At 40.5% G+C, this 22953-nt stretch overlaps 1 protein-coding gene across 1 annotated transcript in view; it reads right to left on the reverse strand.

The window, feature by feature from the left end:
* Window positions 1-20196, reverse strand: part of OTOGL (otogelin like) — a 90889-nt gene extending 70693 nt beyond the window's left edge. Inside the window, 18 exon segments of the mRNA XM_066634501.1 lie at window positions 134-258; window positions 1017-1194; window positions 2414-2540; window positions 4460-4605; window positions 5581-5627; window positions 5944-6052; window positions 6350-6475; window positions 7163-7269; window positions 8016-8122; window positions 8801-8928; window positions 10760-10965; window positions 11493-11614; window positions 13244-13398; window positions 14075-14173; window positions 14561-14627; window positions 16259-16307; window positions 19063-19102; window positions 20121-20196. Of these exon segments, the coding sequence (XP_066490598.1) occupies window positions 134-258; window positions 1017-1194; window positions 2414-2540; window positions 4460-4605; window positions 5581-5627; window positions 5944-6052; window positions 6350-6475; window positions 7163-7269; window positions 8016-8122; window positions 8801-8928; window positions 10760-10965; window positions 11493-11614; window positions 13244-13398; window positions 14075-14173; window positions 14561-14627; window positions 16259-16307; window positions 19063-19102; window positions 20121-20196 (2014 nt within the window).
* Window positions 20197-22953: the final 2757 nt, after the last annotated feature.

The raw sequence follows: 22953 nt of genomic DNA on the forward strand, positions 1-22953 counted from the left end.
TCTAACTCTAGAGAAAAGATGAAATTAAAATCCCCAGCTCATCTATAAGCAAGAACAAAGCTGGGACACCAGAACAAGGGCTGTGATTTAATAATGCGATTATATGTGGAAAAAACCCTAAATAAAACTGCACCATTTTGTTGGTTAACGTTACAAGGATCAACCACAGGGACGTTGACAGGCACATGACATGCTGAGGACACCTTCCATGCGTTGGCGTGAAGCTGGGGAGTTCCTTCAATCATTCCTGCTGGAGAACTAAGGGGGGAAAAAATAGTGATGAAGCAAAAGAATCAGTCTGCCCAAGAGGAAAAATATCCCATCACCTAAAGCACATTTACTCCTGCAACTTCTAGGGATCCATGCATGGGAGAAGGCTTGCTACTGGCTCATGCTAAACTGAAGATGTGGAAACTAATCTCTAGCTTTGTTCATTCAGAGGGAAAGGTGTGATATCCATCATTCATTCATTCATTCATTCATTCATTCATTCATTCATTCATTCATTCATTCATTTAAATAAGTAAATAAATCTACAAAAAGGGTTGCGAAGCTGGTGTCAGCACCCATCAGTTCTCAAAATCAAGAAGATCTCTTCTGAAAAGTAGCTAGACCCTGTGGCAACATTTGTCCCCTTCCCCCAAGTAAGGGTGCAGGCCCTGCAATGGGGCTACTCAAGTCTGAACTAGTTACTTTGCAACCTAACACAGAGGATGGAATCTGGTAGAGTGGGGCTCTGCCAGCCCCACCCCCTCCCAGGCCAGTCACTACTCCTGCCCCACCTGCGATACGACTTACCCCCAGGTGTTCCCATGGCATCTACACTCAGTGGCAGCCCTACTCCCTAGGTGCTGCAGACATGGCTTATGGCTCATTTGTGACATCTAGCGTCAGCACCGCGGTCCCTTACAATTGGGTCCTAAATCTCACTGAACTCAGTGGGACTTACTTCTGAGTCAACATACTAACATACTTAGGATTGCACTATAAATGACTGAAGTAAAAAACAAACTTACAGAAAATCATCTCTCAAATTTCCATTATAGGTTCCACATAATCCTAAGGTTCTTCCCTTCCAATCAGGACTTAGTTGAATATATACTCTCTCCCCATCTTTCGCAAACTGAATTTTTAAGCCAAAGTTAGTTTTCAGCTGCACAAACAATGACGACAGGTTCTGCACTTCAACATAACCTACACATAATAGGAGAAAAAAAAATCTCAAAATGAAATTTAAGAGCTCTCTGTTTTAAGATGGTATCTCTTTATTAATTATTAATTATTATTTAACATATATGCAGAGAATTGCAATTCTGTGTTCATATTCTCATCTAGTCTTATTGAAAATTTAGTGAGATTTTCACACACCAAAATCTTCAAAATTCAGACTTTGGCCCATATATTTTATCATTCAACATGCATAGGATTACATTTAAAAAAGAAGACAACACTATTTTGATAGGTATATAATTTTACAGTCCTTATCCCATTTATTCTGAACACAGAATTGAGAATGGCCATTCCCCAAACTCTCCTTTTGGAGTCTCCTAAAAAGTAGAAAAATTGGGGTGGGCTTGTGAGAAGTTGTCCAGAGGGTTCTATGGTTTAATCCAGCCTTAACTGACAGACACTTTATACAGAACATTCTCTTGGAGCTAATTTATATATACAGTACCATATACCAGAGTGAAAGATATTTTAACTGTTTCACCTTTCTTGACAAGATATGCCCAAAGCAGAATATATCAATTAACTGTGACAAGAAATACCTATAAAACGTGCTCCATTTCATGCATTTTTGGTTTCAAGGACTGAACTCCACAGATGTGGGCAAACTATGTAATTCAGTTCACATGATGAGTGAAATCTGTACAATAATCATTCAATGCTGAAAGCATGATATACCAATTACCTGAAACAAGAGTCGCCTATAAAACTTAGGTAATTTCGTGCGTTTTTACTTTTGTGTACAGAACTTCAGATACACGAGCCAACTACCCAATTCAGTTCATAAGAGGAGCTAAATTCATGTCTTAATCATTCAGTACCTTCAGTTATTTAATGCCCAACTTTGCATATATGCAAAAGGGACCAAATATATACACCTGTAGCCTGGGCAAAAATGGATTAAACTATTGCTCAGCTCTTCCATCCATAAACTATCATAAGATGCCTTGCATGAAAACATAATCAAAAACTGTTTGCTTTGAGAAAGAACATGTTTTCGCAGAAAGAGCTTGGGAAGTATTTTTAATATATTAAAAAACATTTAGGAACACAAAGGGAAGAATATCTTATTGTGTTGTGGTGCTGTACACCACTTTGAGTGTCTGGAAAAGCAGCCTATAAATACTTTAAATAAAAATAAACAAACATGGATCTCAATGGAAAATATAGTATATAAGTATCTTACCAATTAGGTTAAAACCTTGATTGGAAAAACCAAATTGAATTTCACCTCCCCGGTTCAGAGTCACTTGCTTGTTTATGTCATCTTCAAGAACTATTGTTACAGACTGAATGCAGGCATGATCAAGGTTCTAGAGGGGGACAAGGATGTTTCCCAAAAGAAGGAAAGATATGGAGAATATTTTTATTAAACTTAACATGAGAACAGCCCCACTGGATCAGACCAATAGGCCCATCTAGTCCATCTAGTGAGCTCCCACCAAATGCCCCAGGGAGCACACCTGATAACAAGAGACCTCATCCTGGTGCCCTCCCTTGCATTGGCATTCTGACATAGCCCATTTCCAAAATCAGGAGGTCGCACATACACATCACAGCTTGTAACCCATAAAGGATTTTTCCTCCAGAAACTTGTCCAATTCCCTTTTAAAGGCATCCAGGCCAGATGAAATCACCACATCCTGTGGCAAGGAGTTCCACAGACCAACCACATGCTGAGTAAATAAATATTTTCTTTTGTCTGTAACCCTCCCAACACTCAATTGTAGTGGATGTCCCCTAGTTCTGGTGTTTTGTGAGAGTGTAAAGAGCATCTCTCTATCCACTTTATCCTGCCCATGCATAATTTTGAATGTCTCAATCATGTCCCCCCTCAGGCATCTCTTTTCTAGGCTGAAGAGGCCCAAACGCCGTAGCCTTCTCTCATAAGGAAGGTGACCCAGCCCAATAATCATCTTAGTTGCTCTCTTTTGAACCTTTTCCATTTCCACTATGTCCTTTTTGAGATGTGGCAACCAGAACTGGACACAATACTCCAGGTGTGGCCTTACCATAGATTTGTACAACGGCATTATAATATTAGCCGTTTTGTTCTCAATACCTTTTCTAATGATCCCAAGCATAGAATTGGCCTTCTTTACTGCCGCCGCACATTGGGTCGACACTTTCATCGACCTGTCCACCACCACCCCAAGATCTCTCTCCTGATCTGTCACAGACAGCTCAGAAGAACCCATTAGCCTATATGTGAAGTTTTGATTTTTTGCCCCAATGTGCAATTACACTGCATTCCATTTTATCATGTATAAAAATGGCAACTTTATTTACTGCCCTTTTTTAAACCTGCCCGACCTCCAAAAAGCTCAGGGTGGCTTACAAAATCTGCCCCACCACTCAACTCATAAAATAAGTTGAGAGATAAGGAAAAAGAATTTGGCTGAAGGTTACCCTTTGAGTTTAATGACTGAATTATATTTGAACCTGTGCCTCCTCGTCCCGACACTCTTATCACTACACCATACTGGTGCAGAGCAGAATTCTCTTGAAACAGCCAAACTAAACATTACATTAAAAACATAGTGCAAATCTTGTATGCTTGCCATTGTTGTTAAAATCAGCCAATGGGATTGTCCCTCCTGGAGGAAAAAGCTATGGCAGAGTGAAGCTTGGTCAACTCCTTTGACCAAGTAAAACATTAAATATTCTCTGAAAATTAAACTCAGAAAATAATTTCATATATGGAGAGAGGGAAAAATGTAATGCTTCAGGAAATTCAGTGTTTTATGAATTTAGCCAGCCACAATCTAAAATTCCCAACCATTAATATTTCAGTATCCTTGTGAGCTCTTAGATTTATTATTTTACGAAATGAGAGAGCTTATAAAATATCAAATAAATATCTCAGTCAGCTTCAAAATGCCTCTTTATCTGGTTGGCAATATATCAGACCTGTTCAGCTCTGTCACCAAGAGCATTTATCTGTCTAAGACACCTGCTCAGACTGTAACCGAATATGGAGATGCTTGTGTAATCATGCATGAATGAAAAGCTCTGTATACTTAATCTCAGCAAAAGGCACAATTGGTTTTACAAAAGGCAACACTTGCAGCTGAAACGAACTCTAAATTATGATCAGTCAGACGCTCCATATTCAGAAAAAGAGGCATTTTACCTGCTAATCCTGCTTAACTAATTTATTGACGCTAACTGTATAGATTGTGTAGGTATTTATTTATCACCATGAAGCTTTTTAATTCACGTGTGACCTTACCTGACCACAAGGAGTTTTCTGCAAAGTGATAGTGAATTTGTCTTTCCCAGTGCCTTTCACCAGAATGTACTGACAAGCGCCAAGGAAGGTATAATGGCGACCATCAAAAGTTGTGAAATGGGAATCACCAACAACTGAGCATTCAGCTTAAGTTAAAGACAGAGAAATAGAGAAAATGCATTGCTGAGAACCAAACAGAATAAAAAAGCAGTAAACAACTTGTAAATTTAACAAGTTGAACATGTAGCCTATGGAGTTTAGCATCTGACCATGCGGTACAGACAATTTTACCATCTCTCTGAGTTTCTAGACCTCTGATCAGATGCATCGTAAGTATTGTTTCAAACGTGGTTAGATGCTAATGACAGATGCCCTGCTACATGGTTACATGCACGTGGATGTAAGTTGCCATGAAGTATCACGTTGTCTATAGCCACCAGTCCAAAACTATCAACTTCTGAAGACACATAAATACTTGACCTATGCTTCATTTGGATGTAAACCTGGATTTAAGTTCTCAAAGTAGAATCTTTGGCAGAAGGGCTCTTCCTGTGGGCACTGGTTGGCAGCTGTCATTTTTATTTCCCATAACCCTTTTTGAGTCATGCTATGATCACATGCAGCGTTGTTCTGTGACAGGTTGTAGAAAAAAATGGCACCTGCTCAGTACTTTTCCATTTTTTCCAAAATGTCCCTGTAAACGATACTACATGCTGACGTACTGTTCTTCAGAGGACTATTTTGTGATGGAAAATGGCCAGTGGAGGACCAATACTGCTGTTGCCACCTATAAGCTTGGCCCTGCTCCCCTTCCATCAATGAAAATGCTTGCCCCCCCCATTTTGCAACCTGCATATGAGACAGTGACATGTGGGTACTCATTATTGGCTCATGTTTTTAAGTTAGGCTGTTTTTACGGCCAAAGCTACATATGATAAGAATTCAGTTTAGCACATTTACTGTTTTCATAGCTTTCAACAGATATTTCAAATAAGTAAGGTTTTAGTTTTTTAATCTATTAATAAACCTTGAGATAGCAAAAACTAAGTTTTTTGATAAACAAGGAAAACTGCAGCACCCACTCAGACACACACATATATCTTTAAGCAGGAAAAAGTTACCTGGGCAATCATGTTCAGTGCAATTCCAAATGCCACCAATACATATACTAAACAAATAAAGTAGAAAATATGTTAACTATAGGGAAGTTTAGGGGGCAAACACATTATTGTAACCTGCTTAATGTTTCCTACATCAAAACAGATATTAGAAACTAGACGTTCTTCCCAAAATACAACCAGGCAAATGCTTTAATATAAGAACATAAGAACAGCCCCACTAGATCAGGCCATAGGCCCATCTAGTCCAGCTTCCTGTATCTCACAGCGGCCCACCAAATATCAGACACACATAGACGGAACAGGCAGACAGACACAAGACAGAGTGATCACAGAAGTCACTGTGATCACAGAAGACTGACATACCAGTCACTGCACTCTTGTTCGATTTTTGAGCCCACCGGGAAAGCTGTCCCGTGATAAACACAAGGGCAATCTGACACAGAAATACAAGTTCCATTGTCCAGTATGAGACCTAGGTTGTAAAAACGGCATGAGATCACAATATATAGAAGATTGTATCTTTTCGTGACAGGCAGCCCAATCCTATCCAGCCTGGCACTGCTGGGTGCAGCAGTGCCAAAATGGCTACTGCTGCATCCAGTGAGGCCAGGGAGGCCACCAGAGGTCTCCTCAGAGGAATTTAGTCCCTCCCCCCCCGAGGAAAATTCCAGGCCTCACCATAGGACTACTCGCATCTGCATCAGCTATTTTGAACTACCAGCTATTTTGCACTACCCAAATAACATGTATTAAAAAGAAAGCTACTTACCATCTGGACAGTAGCATCCATCTAAACAGTGGAGGTTACTACCAAGACAATCCTTCTCAAAAGTGCAGGTTGGTGGACAGCAGCTAATACAATCTCGGTGGATAAAACTATCTTCACACTTATCGGCTAAAACATGACAAGGCAAACAAGACCCTAATAAGTTCCTTTGCATTTCTGGTTAATATGCTATAATGCACATAAACAATTCAGGCCGCAATCCTAACCAATTTTCCAGCACTGACATAAGGGCAATGGAACTCTGAGGTAAGGGAACAAACATTGCCTTATCTTGAGGATGCCTCTGTGACTACCCCCAATTGCAGGATGCAGCACATGCCCCACTGGCCAATGGGACATGTGCTGCATCCTGCAATTGGGAGCAGTGGACAGCTATGACAGTGCTGGAAAGTTAGTTAGGATTGCACCCTTATTCAATTTTTAACACAAATTAATATTAATATAATGAAGGAACAATGTTAATCACCAATATCTGAAATTGAGCATTTGCTTTCTTCAAGTTCTTAAAACCAGATTTGAGAACGAGTCCCTTGTGATTCTCTCCTATCATGGGAAAGCTGGAGATACAGAAATACACATTTGTGGGATTCAATATTCCATTAAAACCAAAAAGACTTGCAGTGGCTGTGGCATTTCCTTGAGAAATCAACGTAACAACTCGGGAGTCACTCCAAATGCTCTCAAAGATGCTCCAAAGATGGCATTGGTGTGGGCAAACGAACATTTTGAACATTGATTAACATTACTGCAGTCACTCTTTTGTTGACCTAGTATTAAAACATTCACCAAACTTACTACATGCAGGAAAGTCATCTCGCCAATCTCGAATTGGGTGACCTGCATGAGAGCACGATCTAGCATATTCTGTCACTGCTCGGCAGTATGTTTCATCATCATCCTCTCTGAAACAGAAAAAGCCTTTCTGTAAGCCTTTCACTGTTAAGTCAGGAAGCGTTTAACTATCTTTGCAGGGTTGTCACATCTTCGTAAGGATCAAACGTTGTGTCTTGAAAAAGAAATTCTGGGTGAATTAATACAGATTTATTTGATAGCAAAGTACTGTACAGTCCTTCAGGATTCAACAGCAACAGTTCTTAAACTGTGATTTAAGATTTGTTTTTCAGAATATGTTCTGGAAGTTTTAATTTTAGTTCTATCATCTAGTATATCGGATGTTATAAAGTCACTATTGTCAAGCACCATTAAGTTCTTTTTGTTGAATCTCTTTATCTTTCCTGTCCAGTCCAATTAAATTAATCTCTACAGAAAGAATGACTTGGCAAACAACACTTCCTGTATTTAACCACCCAGTAAGAATGATCTTTCATAAATAACTATAACTTAACAAGATCCAAGAAAACGCATCACAAAGTTTTTAGTATACACACCATTCTTACTATTACCCTCTTTCAGCTGGGGATATAAGTATTGATTCTATGAGACAACTCGCGCAAGGAAAGCGCCCTACAGGTAGACCACAGCTGCGATACCATAGTCTTTCGAGACTGAAGGTTGCCAACATGTGCCTTAGCAATGCAACATTTTGATTTATTCTATATTGTTAAGAACACAGAAAGTCATTTACAAGGCAAGGAATCAATGACCCAGTTCAGGCATAACTGTCCCAGAGAGCTTATACTCTACTTACCTACAAAGGTCATTCATACAGCTGGAAATATAGGGGTAAGGATCTATGCTTTGGTGGCAGCTGAGAAAAGGAAACTGCAAGAGTATTTGGCACTTGAAGTAGATGTTCTGTACACAGAAAAATACAATTGATTACTAGTAGTTATATGTTACAATGAACAAGCATACAAGTATTTCTCTCGCCAGTCTAGAGACACATTATGACCTAATAATTCCACACTGAGAAAGTACAATTTTTACTACTAGATCTTTATACTTCTTGTTGATTGTATGTGAATACTGTCTCCTACTTACAAGGTTGACTGGGCAAAATGACAGGACAAAACAGGGGCATTTTAGGGCAGGGGAGGGCAGACCAGTGGGTGGCCCAGGAGGGGTGTGGAACCAGCCTCTGGCACTTAGGCCAGACCCTAACCCACCCACCCCACCTGAGACCAGGCTGCTGGATTCTGAGACAGTGCACTGGGATGCTCAGATCTGCCCCAGCAATTTAGCTGGCACAGATCCGAGTAGCTCCTTGTATTCATTCTGTAATTATATAACTTGCTAAAAATATACATGTTTATGGATACCACAAGATTATCCTTTTTACATATTTGCCTTCTTTTAATTATTTGTGTTTAACTGTATTTCACAATGTATTTATTGTGTTTAATCGTACGTATTTCAATTAAAGAACTCTTGGAGTTAGAAACAAATTGTCATCTACATGGGAAACCAGGCAGACAAATTAGCATCTTGCATTCAAATAAATTTTCTATGTGAAATAGCAACTAACCAGCTTACCTCATAAGATTCTGTGTCAATGGAGCAAGGACTAGAAAAATCAGAAGCAACAGCTACACAACTTGCATCATCTGGAGTTTGTACCAACCAACTGTTTGCAAATTTAGCAATATCTTCTCTATAGTCACCTATTTCAGACAATATTTAACAACATAATTTTCCATAATAACAGGTGATATTTTGGCTGGGAAACAAAGAAATTAAAGTAGTACTTTGCTGGTGTAACAAGGTCTTCCTCCTCATACCTATTCCAAACCCCTGTGTCATCTGAAATGCCACTTTTCATGTCTTAGGATTCACTGGTTCAGCACAGGATATGTTAGGGTGGTACTATGGGAGCGAACAAATCAGTAGAAATCAGAGGAGCACCTTGTGTGAGCAGAAGAACTATTCTAGTCACATAAGGTATTGTTGGATCCAAGCCAATGTCAGCAGAAAAGCCAGGGTATTGCAGACACACATACACAGTACAGCAGCAGTAGCTTCATTCATTCTTACTCCAAACAGGTTATTACCTAGTTTTTCAGGTATTTGCCAAGATGCACCCAGTGGGTCAGAGCCAGGTGGGCATGAGTGGAATGAAGGTTACAGACAGGAAACTTCCCTCCCCTCCTCTTCATTGAGCCAGTCGTTCCCAAACTTTTTTGATTGGCAGCTCCCTTGACCTACTGGGCCATAGGCCACGGTTCCCATTAGGGCTACAATCCTATATACTGTAAAGGGTGGCAAGTCTTTTGTGAGAATTCCGCAGCTGCCCCTGGCTGGTTTCTGTGGCTCCCTGAGGAGCCAAGGTTCACAGTCAGAGAACCACTGACCTGAGCCCTCCAAATGCCACTCCTGAATATTAAAGGACCCTTGGGAATATCTCTGGGTGTGGTTCAGAGTGCTGCAGTGGGAGGGGGGGATGCCCAGGAATAAGGCAGAGACAACTTAAAGCTTCTTGCCACACTCTCTCCTTACAAGATGCTTCTGACAAACTGGGAATGACCATCCTTCCCTCCCTTGGCCTGATTAGGATATACTGCCTTGTTTAAACACATAAGGTTGCTGTGTGTCATATGAGATATTTGAAGGGATGTATTAATAAACAGGAAATTCAGCTGATCTTTTAACTATTAACTGTGAGTAGTTAACAGCTCAAGTAGAGTAGTTTACAAAACAAAGTCTACAAATTGCAATTTCAGTGTATTGCCCAGAGAACAGATGATACAGAGTTAGGACCTGTATTACCAGCAGAGATTGTCATGTTTGAACTGTAAATTAACTGGGTTTTTTTTAACCCTTTTTACTACCTCTGCTTCTGTTTTATTATTTATAGAAAACAAGTGGGAACTGGTGGGGAGCGAATAGAAAAGAGGGCCTCCCACTGTATGATTCTGCTTAATTTACACCAGTAGCCCTTATTCCAGCATCTACAAGGTTGTTGTGAGGAACAGGAGAAAATGGATGCTTTGAAGACTCTAAAGCAGGGGTCTCCAAACCCAGGCCCGGGGGCCAGATGCGGCCCGCGGAGAGCCTCTGATCCCCTGAGATCCTCTGGCCCACTTGAACAAACACAGCTCTGGTGGGGAAACGGGGGTCCATTTAAATGTGCGCGCTTTATTTCTTGGACTCTGTTGGTGCTTGGAGAAATCCTGGACATTTGAGCCCATTCATTCATTCATTTCAGTCATTCATCTAAGTTCCATCTCTAACGTATTTATTTAAATTTTATGTTGTTTTTTTTTCCAGCCCTCAACACCGTGGCAGATATTTGATATGGCCCTTCGGCCGAAAAGTTTAGAGACCCCTGCTCTAAAGAGCTATATCAGTATTAAATTATTGGTACTATTCCCAAAATAAACAGAACATGAGAATAATTACATAACTATAATTAACTAGGGTCAACATTCTTGAAATAATCCTTGTTAATACAGAATGCTAGGAAGTTGTCTTGGTTGGACTACTGAATTTGCTTACTATTTTGTATTATGAGGTCATCCAACTGATTGCTGTTATAATTTCCACACAGACCACAAGTTTTCCCCTTATGTTCTTCTGTCAATTTAACGTAAATTCCAGAGTTTCCATCCCAGGCCAGGGAAAAGCCAAAAGTAGTTTTCACCAGAATATAATCTGCTAATCTCTCAATGAAAATATTTCCAATTGTTTGAGGCAACATCAACCTGCAAAAGTAAAACAAGTCAACGATATCAAATCAGTGGTATCTCTTTTCATTAAAAATTATTTTGACCATATAGAAACCTTTGCTTGTTCAAAAACCTAATGCACTAAATTGGATGGTGCTAAACATATAAGTAATGAATTCATCCTCAGCACAAATGAACATTTTTTTCTAATTTAGTTACTTCTAAATATTTTTAGTTGTACAAAATGTGGACTGCAAAATATAATTTAAAATACGTCAATGAAAATTCTTCATTTTTAAATTATTATTCTCTTGTATGGAATATTCCTTTAGATAGCATGCCCTCATGTTATTTCATGTATTACTTTGATGTTTAAAAACAGAAAATTATTATTATTAAATACTTTTCTACTCAGAATCTGATCTCAGCCCTGTATATTTTACATCAAAGTTTGATAATAGTATCTAAAATGATGCTATATTTGAGGAAATAATCAGGACTACAGAGTTGCAATTATTTGTTCCTGCTAAAAGGTCTTTATAAACCATGATTAGATAACTTACCTGATTCTGTCCTTCCTTACTTCATACCCTGATATGATTATTTCTTCTTGATTTGAAAAGAACAGGCTTACTGAGCGCATACAAGAATACACCGAACCAACACAATGTGGGCTGTTATTAATCTTAAAGAAAGAGAAATAGATATACACTGGTAATAAAATGGTTCTTTTCTTCCGCATTTGCATACAACCGTGTAGTTCCATCTAGTTTTCAAATAGAGTTGAGTTGGACCTGGAAAAACTCAGGGCATCTTTTCATATTTATGGTCCAGGCCTGTCCAACTTTCCAGTACTGATGCATCCGCAATGCAGCCTCAAGGTAAGGGAACAAACATTCCCTTACCTTTAGTAGGTCTCTGTAATTGCCCCCCCCCCCCGGCAGGATGCCATGCATGCCCCATTGGCATGACTGCATCAGTGCTAGAAAGTTGGATAGGATAAAAAGAGTGTGTGTGTGTGTGTGTAACTGGATGTACTGTATCAATTATGAAGAATGCATGAATACAGTACTGCTGTTCTCTTTAAAATATAGTCTGATTTTAAAATCTGCTAACCCAAAGTTCTGCCAACCCAAAGTCACTATAAAATACATGCTTCTTGTCCAGTCTTCAAACTTGCTGCAACAACAAATAAGGGCTTTGGATGCCACATACTGTTCTGTGCAGTAATATTACACCAACAGTGCAGGGATATTAGAATGTTACTACTAACAGATTTACAGATGTTAGGGATAAAGGTGTTTTATTTTATCAGAATTGTTATCAGGTATTTGCCACTGCGTATTTGATGTGCTGCACATTTTGACATAACTATCATATAGAACACCATTGTTCCACTGAAACCTTAAGAATCCAAAATATAGAACACAGAACATTAACAGCCTAATCTTATGCTGCACTGGCAGCTGCACTGGCAGCTGGTGCACTGCCCCGGCAATGACTGTTGAAAAAGTGCTGCAAAGCACTTGACTGCTGGAAGAGAGGCCAGCACCAGTTGGTGCTGGACCTCAGTGCCAGAAGGAAGCAAAGGATGACTGCCCAGTGGTGAGTATCTCCATCCAGTCGTGGGGAGGCTTTTCAGGGCAGGGGGAGGGTGGGAGGAGGTGAAACCAGGCAGAGGGAGGGAGAGCCACCGGGCAGATCGAGTCCAGGAGAGAGGTGGGGACAGCTGTAGAAGCTTCTGCTGGATCCTATCTCCCCCAGAGCAAAGCTGAGCAAAGCTGCCTGACACAGGTTTCCTCAGTTCTGCACCAGATATAGGTAAGCCCATCAGAGCCAGTCATACTTGAAAAAGGGTAAGGGAACCAACGTTTCCTTACCCTGAAGAGACCCGAGGCACCTTTCCTCGCCCCACAGGATACAGCAGCAGTCATTTTGGTGCCACTGTTTCTCACAGTGCCAGGAAGGGATAGGATTGGGCCCTAAATGAAACTTAAAAGCATCAGTATGAACCCCTACTGCCCCAAAGAGAGCTCACTCCTGATTAATTTGGTCATCTGTCGCCTTCTGGCAATTGGTACAGAGAAATGCAGGTGTGTAGGGAAAGTGTGGTCCACTATAACCACTTGCTATCATGGCAGCTCCTTAATGAATGTCGTGTTCTGCAGTAAAGCTGCCAGTTATTTTTTCATTTTGCCAGCTTGGTTGGGAGCTGTGCAGAAGAACTGCAGGTGTCTATTACAAGAACGTTAAAGAGTGCACTTATTTTTCATGCTGTATTTATATCTCTCTTGAACCAAATCTCCAGTCTTACCCACACAGTATACTGAGGCTCTGGATCACTGCAGTCTTTCACAAAAATGTAAGAACAATTTCCTGGGTAGTAATAGTAGATGCCATCAAATGTTTCAAAGTGATGCTGTCCCCATGATTTGCAAATTCCATCTCTGTCTTTGCCAACGTTCGGAACTAGAGACAGTAAAGGGTTGATTTACAAGCATAGCAATAGAAAGCCAGCATGGTTAAGTGCAACACAGCCTGTCCAAAATACATTCATCAACTCACGTTTTTTAATGACAAATTAAAAATTCAAGTTAGAGACATGCTAAGAGGTGTTTTTCTGTGAGATACAGGCCATTGTGATACCGAATCACAATCTAAATCATATACAAGTTAAGGAAATACGTACATTGCCTGAGTTTTCCCTGCTGTTGATCCCATTTCTGAAGAGGCAAAACAGCACTCAATTTAAAATGCAGTTTACTTTTCCGATAGCCCTATTCTAATGAAACCCCACCCTGCTGATTCAGCCATGCCACTGCAGACAGTGTTGCATTCTGAGCAGGAGCAGTCCTGGAGGTCTCTTCTGGGGGTAAGCCCTTGCTGCCCGGCTGGGTCTACTTGGACTGGCATCAGGGATTTAGCTGACACACAAGTCCGCATGGACCTGGGAAGGTGGATAGGACATCAGCAGCCACTGATGCTGCTCCCCTCCCCAGTCTCCACCCTGTTCCTCCCTGCTCCATTCATGCATCCTGACTTACCCGTGCTGACTTACCAGTGCTGGGGGTAAGGTCTCTTATTTAAACAAATGAGGGCCAACATCTCACCTTAATCCTCACCTGGTCTAATTAGTGAGCCTTACCAGTTTGGCATCGTTCTCCCTGCGCCTGGAATGTCTCACAGTCACATATTCCTGCTTCTGTGCAAACTGCTCCATTAAGGCATTCTTGAGTGCAAGAATCTGCACAACAAAAACAGACAACTGCTGACAAACAATCACACACTTTGGCTCAAACTTTAAAAAAAAAACCCCTGCAAACAGCCTGTAGGTGCTATAGTCATCATAACTAGTTATCCTTGCTAGGCTTATCCTCCATGAATTTAATTCCCTCTCAAAGCCATTTAGCTAGTGGTGATCACCTTCAATGCCACAAATTAGTTCCATGCTGTGTGAAAAACTTTGGTTGGTCAGTCTTGAAATCTGCTATTCTGTTATACTACTGTATTATTATCATAATAGTGACATAATAGCTACCTAGCACAATAATATGCAACCAGTTATATAGATATGGAACATTTCACTAATACCTTTTCAAAAGAGGCAGCAAAATAATGACATGGAACTAACCTCCTGATGAATTTTGAGTCTGAATAAAAGCCTCATGAATGTAAACCTCAGGAGAAACTGCAGCAGCCTAGAAAAGACAAAGGCAGAACATTCGTGCCTAACTAAGCCCAAATTAATACCTCTACATCAGCATTTACATAAGAACATAAGAACAGCCCCACTGGATCAGGCCATAAGCCCATCTAGTCCAGCTTCCTGTAACTCACAGCGGCCCACCAAATGCCCCAGGGAGCACACCTGCTGACAAGATACCTCATCCTGGTGCCCTCCCTTGCATTGGCATTCTGACATAGCCCATTTCTAAAATCAGGAGGTTGCACATACACATCATGGCTTGTAACCCGTAATGAATTTTTCCTCCAGAAACTTGACCAATCCCCTTTCAAAGGCATCCAGGCCAGATACCATCACCACATCCTGTGGCAAGGAGTTCCATAGACCAACATTTCTCAACCAGTAGTATGTGTATGACCAGTGGTACTTGAGGTGGTGTCCAGTGGTACATGTGGGAACCCAAGACTCTGCTGCCAAGCAGCAAAACCAGCGGTGCAACGCAACAAACAGTAGTAGGCGGCTCTACTCAGTGGGCAGAACTCCAGCAAGTGCTTTTCATGCACTCAGTAAAGCCCACCCATTCACCATGAGCCTCTTACTGGTATTTATCACATTGTGTCTGCTCCCAACTTGGAAGTAACTGATCATGATGTCATGTTCACCGTTCCCCTCTGGGCACCCATCATAGTGGACACTGGGTCTAGTGAACACAATCCTCTAACTGCCATATGCACAGATGGCAGACAAGTGACTAGGCTTGGTAGAACAGTTGGCTTATACTCCCTTCTCTTGGAGTGCCAGAGTGGCTGAGATCTGTCCTTTGAGCAGACTAACACTGTGCAGAGCTCCTAAGTTCGCACTTTTACACACCTGAAAGCAACTGTGTATCCTGCAGGTCTATCAAATACAAAAAATTTTGCAGGACTTTATACTTCCCAACCTGGTCATCAAAAAGTACTTTCAAACAGACACGTACACCAGGGTTCTGCTTCCCAGCTCAGCCTCGGGAAATTCACACTTTAGCACTGTATGCCCTGAAACATATCAAATTAGCGAAAGCTGCACCATCCACCTCACTCCTTTTCTTTGGGAGAAATGGCAACCATGTCTCAAAACCACATTCAAGCAGCGATACCAGCTGCCTCACCTTCTCAAATGAAGTGAGGCACTGGAGCAGGGGGAATTGTTTTCACAAGCACCAGTCCATCCTGGGAACCTGTTGCACGGCAGAGCAGAAGCTGTCACAATAACACCAAGGCTTGAAAACAGCTCATCTCCTGTTTCCTGGGGGGTGCTCTTTGCCAAGCACTAACAAAATCCCAAGTCTTTGTGTTTGCTCTCACAAAAGAGATAACAGTCAAAGATCCCTTTTTCCACTTGATGTGCGTCACTTAGTTTGTTGGGGTGATTAATTCAAGAAGCGATTTGCAAAGAATGAATGAATGAATGGCTGAATGCGGGTTTGCATTTTGAGAATTGCAAGAAAACAGGTATGGAAAAACTACTCCTCATCCCTGCTTTGCTGTGACTGTTTCCCTTCTACTTTACAAAGGCTTCATTGTAGGGCTGGCAAACTCCCCTTGCAGACCAATGGGTGTGGGTTTGTGGCACTGGGTTTTTCCTCCCTTTTGAGGTATAACCTACCTCAGCTGTTAAGAGATCTCTTTTCTGACGAACTGAATTAAGCTCTTTCCTGGAAGAAAACAAAAAGAATTCTGTATAATCTAAGGTCTCAAAGCAACCTGAATACATGAGCCCCCATGAGAGGGGTATTTCGCTATGATTTCTCTCACTTATCAAAGACAGCTTTCTTGGATTAAATTTTTTTTTAATTTTTTATTTTTTTTGGTTTTTGAAATCAATACACACATTTGTCCCCCATTTTCAAACTTTCTGATACAATACAAGACAACCCAAATGTTTGGTCTTGGCCATGATTTGTTTACTTGGTGATTATTCCTAGTGAGAAAAAAATAATCTGATATATATTTAATCATATGCTAAAAAAAAGCTTAAAGGAACATATGCCCATTTTCAGATATTTTAAAAGGAACTTTTGAAAAACTTTCATCTTCTAAAAATAGGATAAAACCAAAGAATTAAATTACAGGAATCAAGATGAACTTTAAACTTCCTCCCCCCAAACAGCTAGAGGCTGTAAGAGCATGGAAAACCCTCTTGCTTTCTGGATGGAGAGCTGTCCACCAGCTAGATCTGCATGTCTGTTTTCCTCATTAGAGACCTCAATTTAACAGCAATCAGGTATTTGGGCGAAGGAGCTGGATTTAATCTTCTGAACATTATTATTAACAGTATTTATATACCGCTTTTCAACTAAAAGTTCACAAAGTGGTTTACAGAGAAAAATCAAATATCTAATGGCTCCCTGTCCCAAAAGGGCTCACAATCTAAAAAGATGCAAAAAGATCACCAGCAGACAGCCACTAGACACTATTCAATCTCTACTTGGAGCTATGTGTGTAGCCCAGGCTGTAATGTGTATGTGAAATTTAACTCATTCTATTGCCACTAGTTTATTCCTGCAACTACACCAAAAGGCTTTGCACTTCTTCAAAAGAAGTTAATTGTAGAAAACAATTTAGTTTTCACTAAATTAGTTCTAGCAACAACTTCATAGGTTAATCAATATTAAAGGGATGGTAAAGGGAATATTAAAGGGATATTAAACATGGATGGTCTCAAGATCCAGAGTAATTACTACTGCTTTCCAGAAAAGAAGTAGTCACCTAATAGCCCAATCCTATGCATCATTACTCAGAAGCAGATGTAAGCTCCATTGAGTTCAATGGGGTCTACTCCCAGGTAGGTGTACAGCAGTATTTCTCAAACTGTGGGTCAAGACCCACTTGGTGGGTCATGACTTCTGGTGGATCCCGCAGAGCCTCCAATGAAATAACTGGTGATGGAAAGATCAGAAGTGTATTGCCTCAAGCCCTGAGGTTATTCAAAAATCAGATAGCTGCTAATTGCCCTGCAAAATGCTGAGCTCCTGCAGTTTGCAAGGTTGTGTAAATATAGGGAAATAAATGTTTGAACATCTTTTTTCAGATTTTTTTTTTCTAGTTCATCTGTAACCGATAGTGGGGGCAGGTGCAGTGGGGGTGCAGTGGGGGCAGGTGCAGGCTAGATCATATAACTAAGCTCCGCAAGGCTATTCATTAGGGTTGCCTCATTACAAGAAATGAATTTTTTTTGCAAATAAATAAATAATTTTATTTCTAGATCACTTTTTTTAAAGTCTCATAAAGTTAGCTGAGTCCCAATAGAGTGCCATTTTAAAGCATGGGTCCCAGTGCTAAAAAGTTTGAGAACCATTAGTGTATAGGATTGCAAGTTATGTGAATGTTTATTCAGAACTACAATCCTACACACAGTAATCTGGGAGCAAATACCATGGAACTCAATTAGATTGAGTACTAAGTAGACATACATAAGAATGTGCTGTAAGTCCCATTGCTGTCAATAAGACGTACTCTCAGATAAGCATGCATAGGATTCCACTTTAAACAACACAGGCCTACAAAATTGAGGGTCAGAAAAGTTTTTCCCAGACTTTATGGTGGTTTGATATGAATTTGGGGTGCTGATTCCAAAAATGGCATCCGTTTTGCCCTATCACATCTAGATTTGGAGACCTAGTATAGTCTCATTAGTGAATGGTTCAAGCAGCTTCCTCATGAGGAAGCTGCTTGAACCATTCACTAATGAGGCTATACTAGATCTCCAAAACTAGATGTGATAGGGCAAAACGGATGCCATTTTTGGAATCAGCACCCCAAATATACCCAGGAATTAGTGTAACATTTAAGGAAGCAAAATGTGTGTTGGCCTGGGTAATCCATCTCCTACACACATCTTCCCATATTTCCTTTTGTACTCAAGATAAAGAGTACACTTATTAATTCCTAATTAACAGAAGTTATTCAGACATTTCATGGTCTTTCCCTGCCCAGCTACATACAAAGTATTTGACAAGATGTCAGAAAAGCATCTTTTGAATTTATGTCTACACTGTAGTTTATATTCTGCCCCAAGTGATACTTCTCAGACTAGTAATAGTAATATATTGCATGATGCTAGGATATAATTGTGAATTTAATTAAATGCAATGTCTTTCTTCCAGTATGATTTCAACCACTATGTAATATAATACATCCACATCCTTGAAAACATACATGGAAACATGCTTCATATTTATTGCATTTATGTAGTTGTGCAACAAGCATATTTTCGTTAAGAAAAAAAAGTCTTTCAGCAATCATTTGAACATTAGATCCCTGAAAATCTTTGTGGACACTGTGAAAAAAGTTAAACACCTAGATATTTAAGAACACCTTTTATTCTTAAACTTCCAGAGCATCTGAGTAGTGTTCTGAAGCCCAGCTGAATGTGCTATCATATATCTGCAAACGAGAAGGGAAACTCACCTTGGAGTTCTTTTCAAAACAGACAATTCACCAACAGATCCTGTTGGATAAAAATGAACAGAATCAACCTCTCCTTCTTCTCACATTATTTTCTGTGCTCACAAGACCAACATTTATTAGAGTTTAGTTTTAAAAAGCAGGAAGCTGTGCTCCATGAAAAAGATGGACCCAAATTAAATACTTCTCATACAAAAGTAAAGTTGTTTGTTTTGCTTTGAATGATTGGCAGAGGTCTGTCCTCAGAAGATGCTAAAGATCGGAGCTCAAAACTTCTCTTTCATACAAGTTTATGTATAGGCAGTAAAAGCCAAACCATGTTTACTTAGAAAGTTAGTCATTTTCAATGAAATTATTTCCCAGTAAGTATACTTGGGATTGCACTCCAGACCAATGAATTGGATGTCTTACGTTAGAGTTTAACAGTGATCATTTTGTTATCCTTACACGATCGGGATCCCTGAAATTATACATAAGGGTTCTCACTTCTTTAGTACTTCTTTAGCATTTTCAGCCACAAAAAATGGTATCTCTTTCCATCTGTCAGATTCACATATTTTTATTTTGCTACGTCATGTGAAAATCATAAACCTTGATTCATTTTTCTGAACTATCCAAGCTATCTATTCTTAGCATTTGTGACCAAAACTTTAGCAGCAGCTAAATATAATAAGCCAAATATTTATTTTAGGGTTTCAAGCATGGTAGGTGATGCATCATTTCATGAAGATAGTTCAGAAATTTTCCTGCATGGAAAAAAGCCACTTAGTGAAATAAAAATAAAGACCATCACTTTTAAATCAAAATGCCTCAGTTGGAACCACTCCTCATCAGACTGAAAATTACAAAAGCTGCAATCCTGTACACACTTTCCTTAATGCAATGGGACTTACTTCTGAGTAGACAGGCATAGGATTGCACTGAAAGCTGACATCAGAAGCCGGACATTCTTTCAATAAATTTTCAAGGTCATAGAATTAATGTTTTGAAGTGAAAAAAAGAAACCCAGGATAGAGTCAGTAAGCAAAATACAAATAACATAGTAAAAAAAAAAATCTTACCTTCCAAGGAAAACAGAAAATGAACCCAAAATATGTTCCACGGTATCATGAAATTGACTTTTTTCACAATGTTCATTTCAGTGTAGCTTCTTAATATGGAAAGTGTCCAGACTGTTGCTCTATGATGGCATCTTAAACATTAATGTCCTTCAATGCTCCCTTGCAAACTAAGAGATATAAATAAAATCAGAAAAAAAGAACAGAACGGAGTTTTCTTGATGAACTCAAGAGCCCTGGAAATGCTGCACACACCGTTTTGGCTAGTCTCATTAGTAATGCATGGTGGCTTCTTACCTGAGTCAGTATTAGTTACACAAGAACTGACGTCCCTACTCCTCTTTTGGACTGAATCAACCCCTTTATAATGCTTGGGGACAGTGACAGAGAGGAAAAAAATCTTGCTGTGCCATGATACTTTGAGAGATCATTTTGCATGTGTTTGTTTTAAAGAATGCATTGATCAAGATTTCCTGCCTTTTCTTCGTTGTCTTATTACAAACACAATTTAGGGTTTGAAACATTCCACCGTGTTCTTGTTTGTACAGCTACTTTAATAGCAAGGATGTCAATTTACTTCCAGGAAATATTTGTAGCAAAGTTTTTCCTTGGATTTTTTTACAAATGTTATTACACCTCACCTATATCTTGAGGATTCATTAAAGTAACTAAACCAGGAAAAGGCATACCCTGTTTACTACTTATTTCTTACATTTTAAACCTACCCCTTCTCCATTGAAGGTCAGAAAAGCAGGTTGTTTTTTTTTACTTTATTTACATATGTATGAACCTATCTACCCCCCCCCTTCAGTCACCTCTTACAAGTACAGCCAAACTGAGGGCTTATTCTTATCCCCAGCCCTCAGGGGAAGATGGGACTCATCAGCCTGGGAAGGCAGCTCATCTGAGAGAAGGAAAACTCTGATCCCAAACCTCCACTGCCTTGTGGCTACATCCAGTAATGGAAAAGGCTTCAGGAGTCCACCTCGAGGCAAAATCCGGAGCCAGAGTCCCTGAGGCAATTCGTGGCTGAACACAGTCACGTCCTGGCAACTCCTGCGACGCCGCTGGAACCAACCGTATTGGCTTCTGCCTTTCCATTGGACCATTTCAGCGACGTGGAGAGGGAGGATTTGCTGCATGGGTAACAGTCTATCCTCCATATCTACTTTACCCAGGCTTCGCGCTCTGGAGAGGACACTCTGTTCCAGAACACTATTCAGAGTGCGATACCATAGTCTTCCGAGACTGAAGGATGCCAACAAGAAGATGAACCTATGAAGCTGCCTTAGACCACTGGTTCCCAACCTGTCTTCTGTGCACCACAGGTGGCCCACAAGTGGTTTCAGGGGAAAAAATCACCTTTGATCACTTCCAGTGTCTCACTGAGCAAGCAATCTTCCACAGACCACCAATGAGGGCAGAGAATGGAGTGCCCACAGCCACAACCAATTTACTTTAGTAACAACCAGTTACTTTAACAAATCCTCAAGATATAGGAGAGGCGTAATAACATTTGTGTCAGCAGTGGGTGGTCCATTCTTTTTCCGCTCTGTTAGTCCGTGGGGGAGCACTTGGGAGAGGGCGAAGACCAGACCCTCTGCAGCCACATGTGGTCCACAACAATTCCAATTTTTCCCCAGTGGTCCATGGGTTGCTAAAGGTTGGAACTACTGTCTTAGACAGAGTCAGACCATTGTTTCACTTGACCACCTAGATTGCTCCAAATGACCTTCTGCCCTCCTGTAGGGTATAGGAGCAATCCGACAGTGATCCCAAGTCACTTCTAAATGTTCTGCCTTCCCTTATACCTTGGTGGCTTGAATCTATTTCTTGTGCCCTTCCCAGCTCTTGGAAATCCAAGTTCAAATTCCATGAACCGGCTCCTTTTCGGAGCATGGCTAGAATACTGTGCAAAGTGCACAACTGACAGAATAATTGTATGCATTTCTACACAGAAGCAAGTTCCACTGAGTTCAGAGGAACTTACTCCCAGGTAAATGAGTAGAGGGATGCAGCCCAAGTTTTGTAGGTGTGTAAAAACAACCAAAACTGTTAATTACACAAGCTGCCATTCTGCAGCTGCCTAAGGGCCCAATCCTATCCAACTTTCCTGACCCAGTACAGCTGCAATTCAGCACTTAGGTAAGAGAACAAGTGTTCCCTTACCTTGTGGAAGGCTCCGTCACCACCCTCCCACCACAAGATGCAGCGCAAACTCCATTGGCATGGCAACACCAGGGCTGGAAAGTTGAATAGGATTTGGCCCTAAGCCACCTTTCATGCTGGCAGCTCCCAAGGCTCAGGCAGTACACACAGGAGTTTGCAGTCTGCCCACCTGGGTCTAGACTGACTAGCAATAGCTCTCCAGAGTTCCCTAGCCCTAGAGAAGTTAATTTCTGCTAACTGAACAATGAAGCACCTTCTAAAATGGTGGCTGTCCTATACTCAGAGGGAGAACATTATCCCAGCATATTTTTCTCAAAGGCTGCCACAGGGGTGTGTGTACATTTTTTTAAAAATGGCAAATACATATGGGACAGGGAACCCAATGATCTTATTCCAGTTTTGGAAGGGGGGTTGATTTCAAAGGGACTTAGTTATGACTAATTTATTTAATCTTCAGGATACAACCTAATAACCATGTCAGATTTTGTTTACAGGTGCAGTCTTCCACACATGCTCTACTATTGAGCTACAAAGTTATCCACCAGTCTCTCAAGCTTAGCCTTCCTTTATTGTTTCCTGCCTTGGGAGAGTCTAGTCCAGGGATAAGGCCCAGGGGCCGGATGCAGCCTGTGGAAGCTTTTTATCCGGCCCTCAGGTGCTCAGCTGC

The sequence above is a fragment of the Tiliqua scincoides genome, chromosome 7, assembly GCF_035046505.1.
Source record: "Tiliqua scincoides isolate rTilSci1 chromosome 7, rTilSci1.hap2, whole genome shotgun sequence".
NCBI classification, from domain to species: Eukaryota; Metazoa; Chordata; class Lepidosauria; order Squamata; family Scincidae; genus Tiliqua; species Tiliqua scincoides.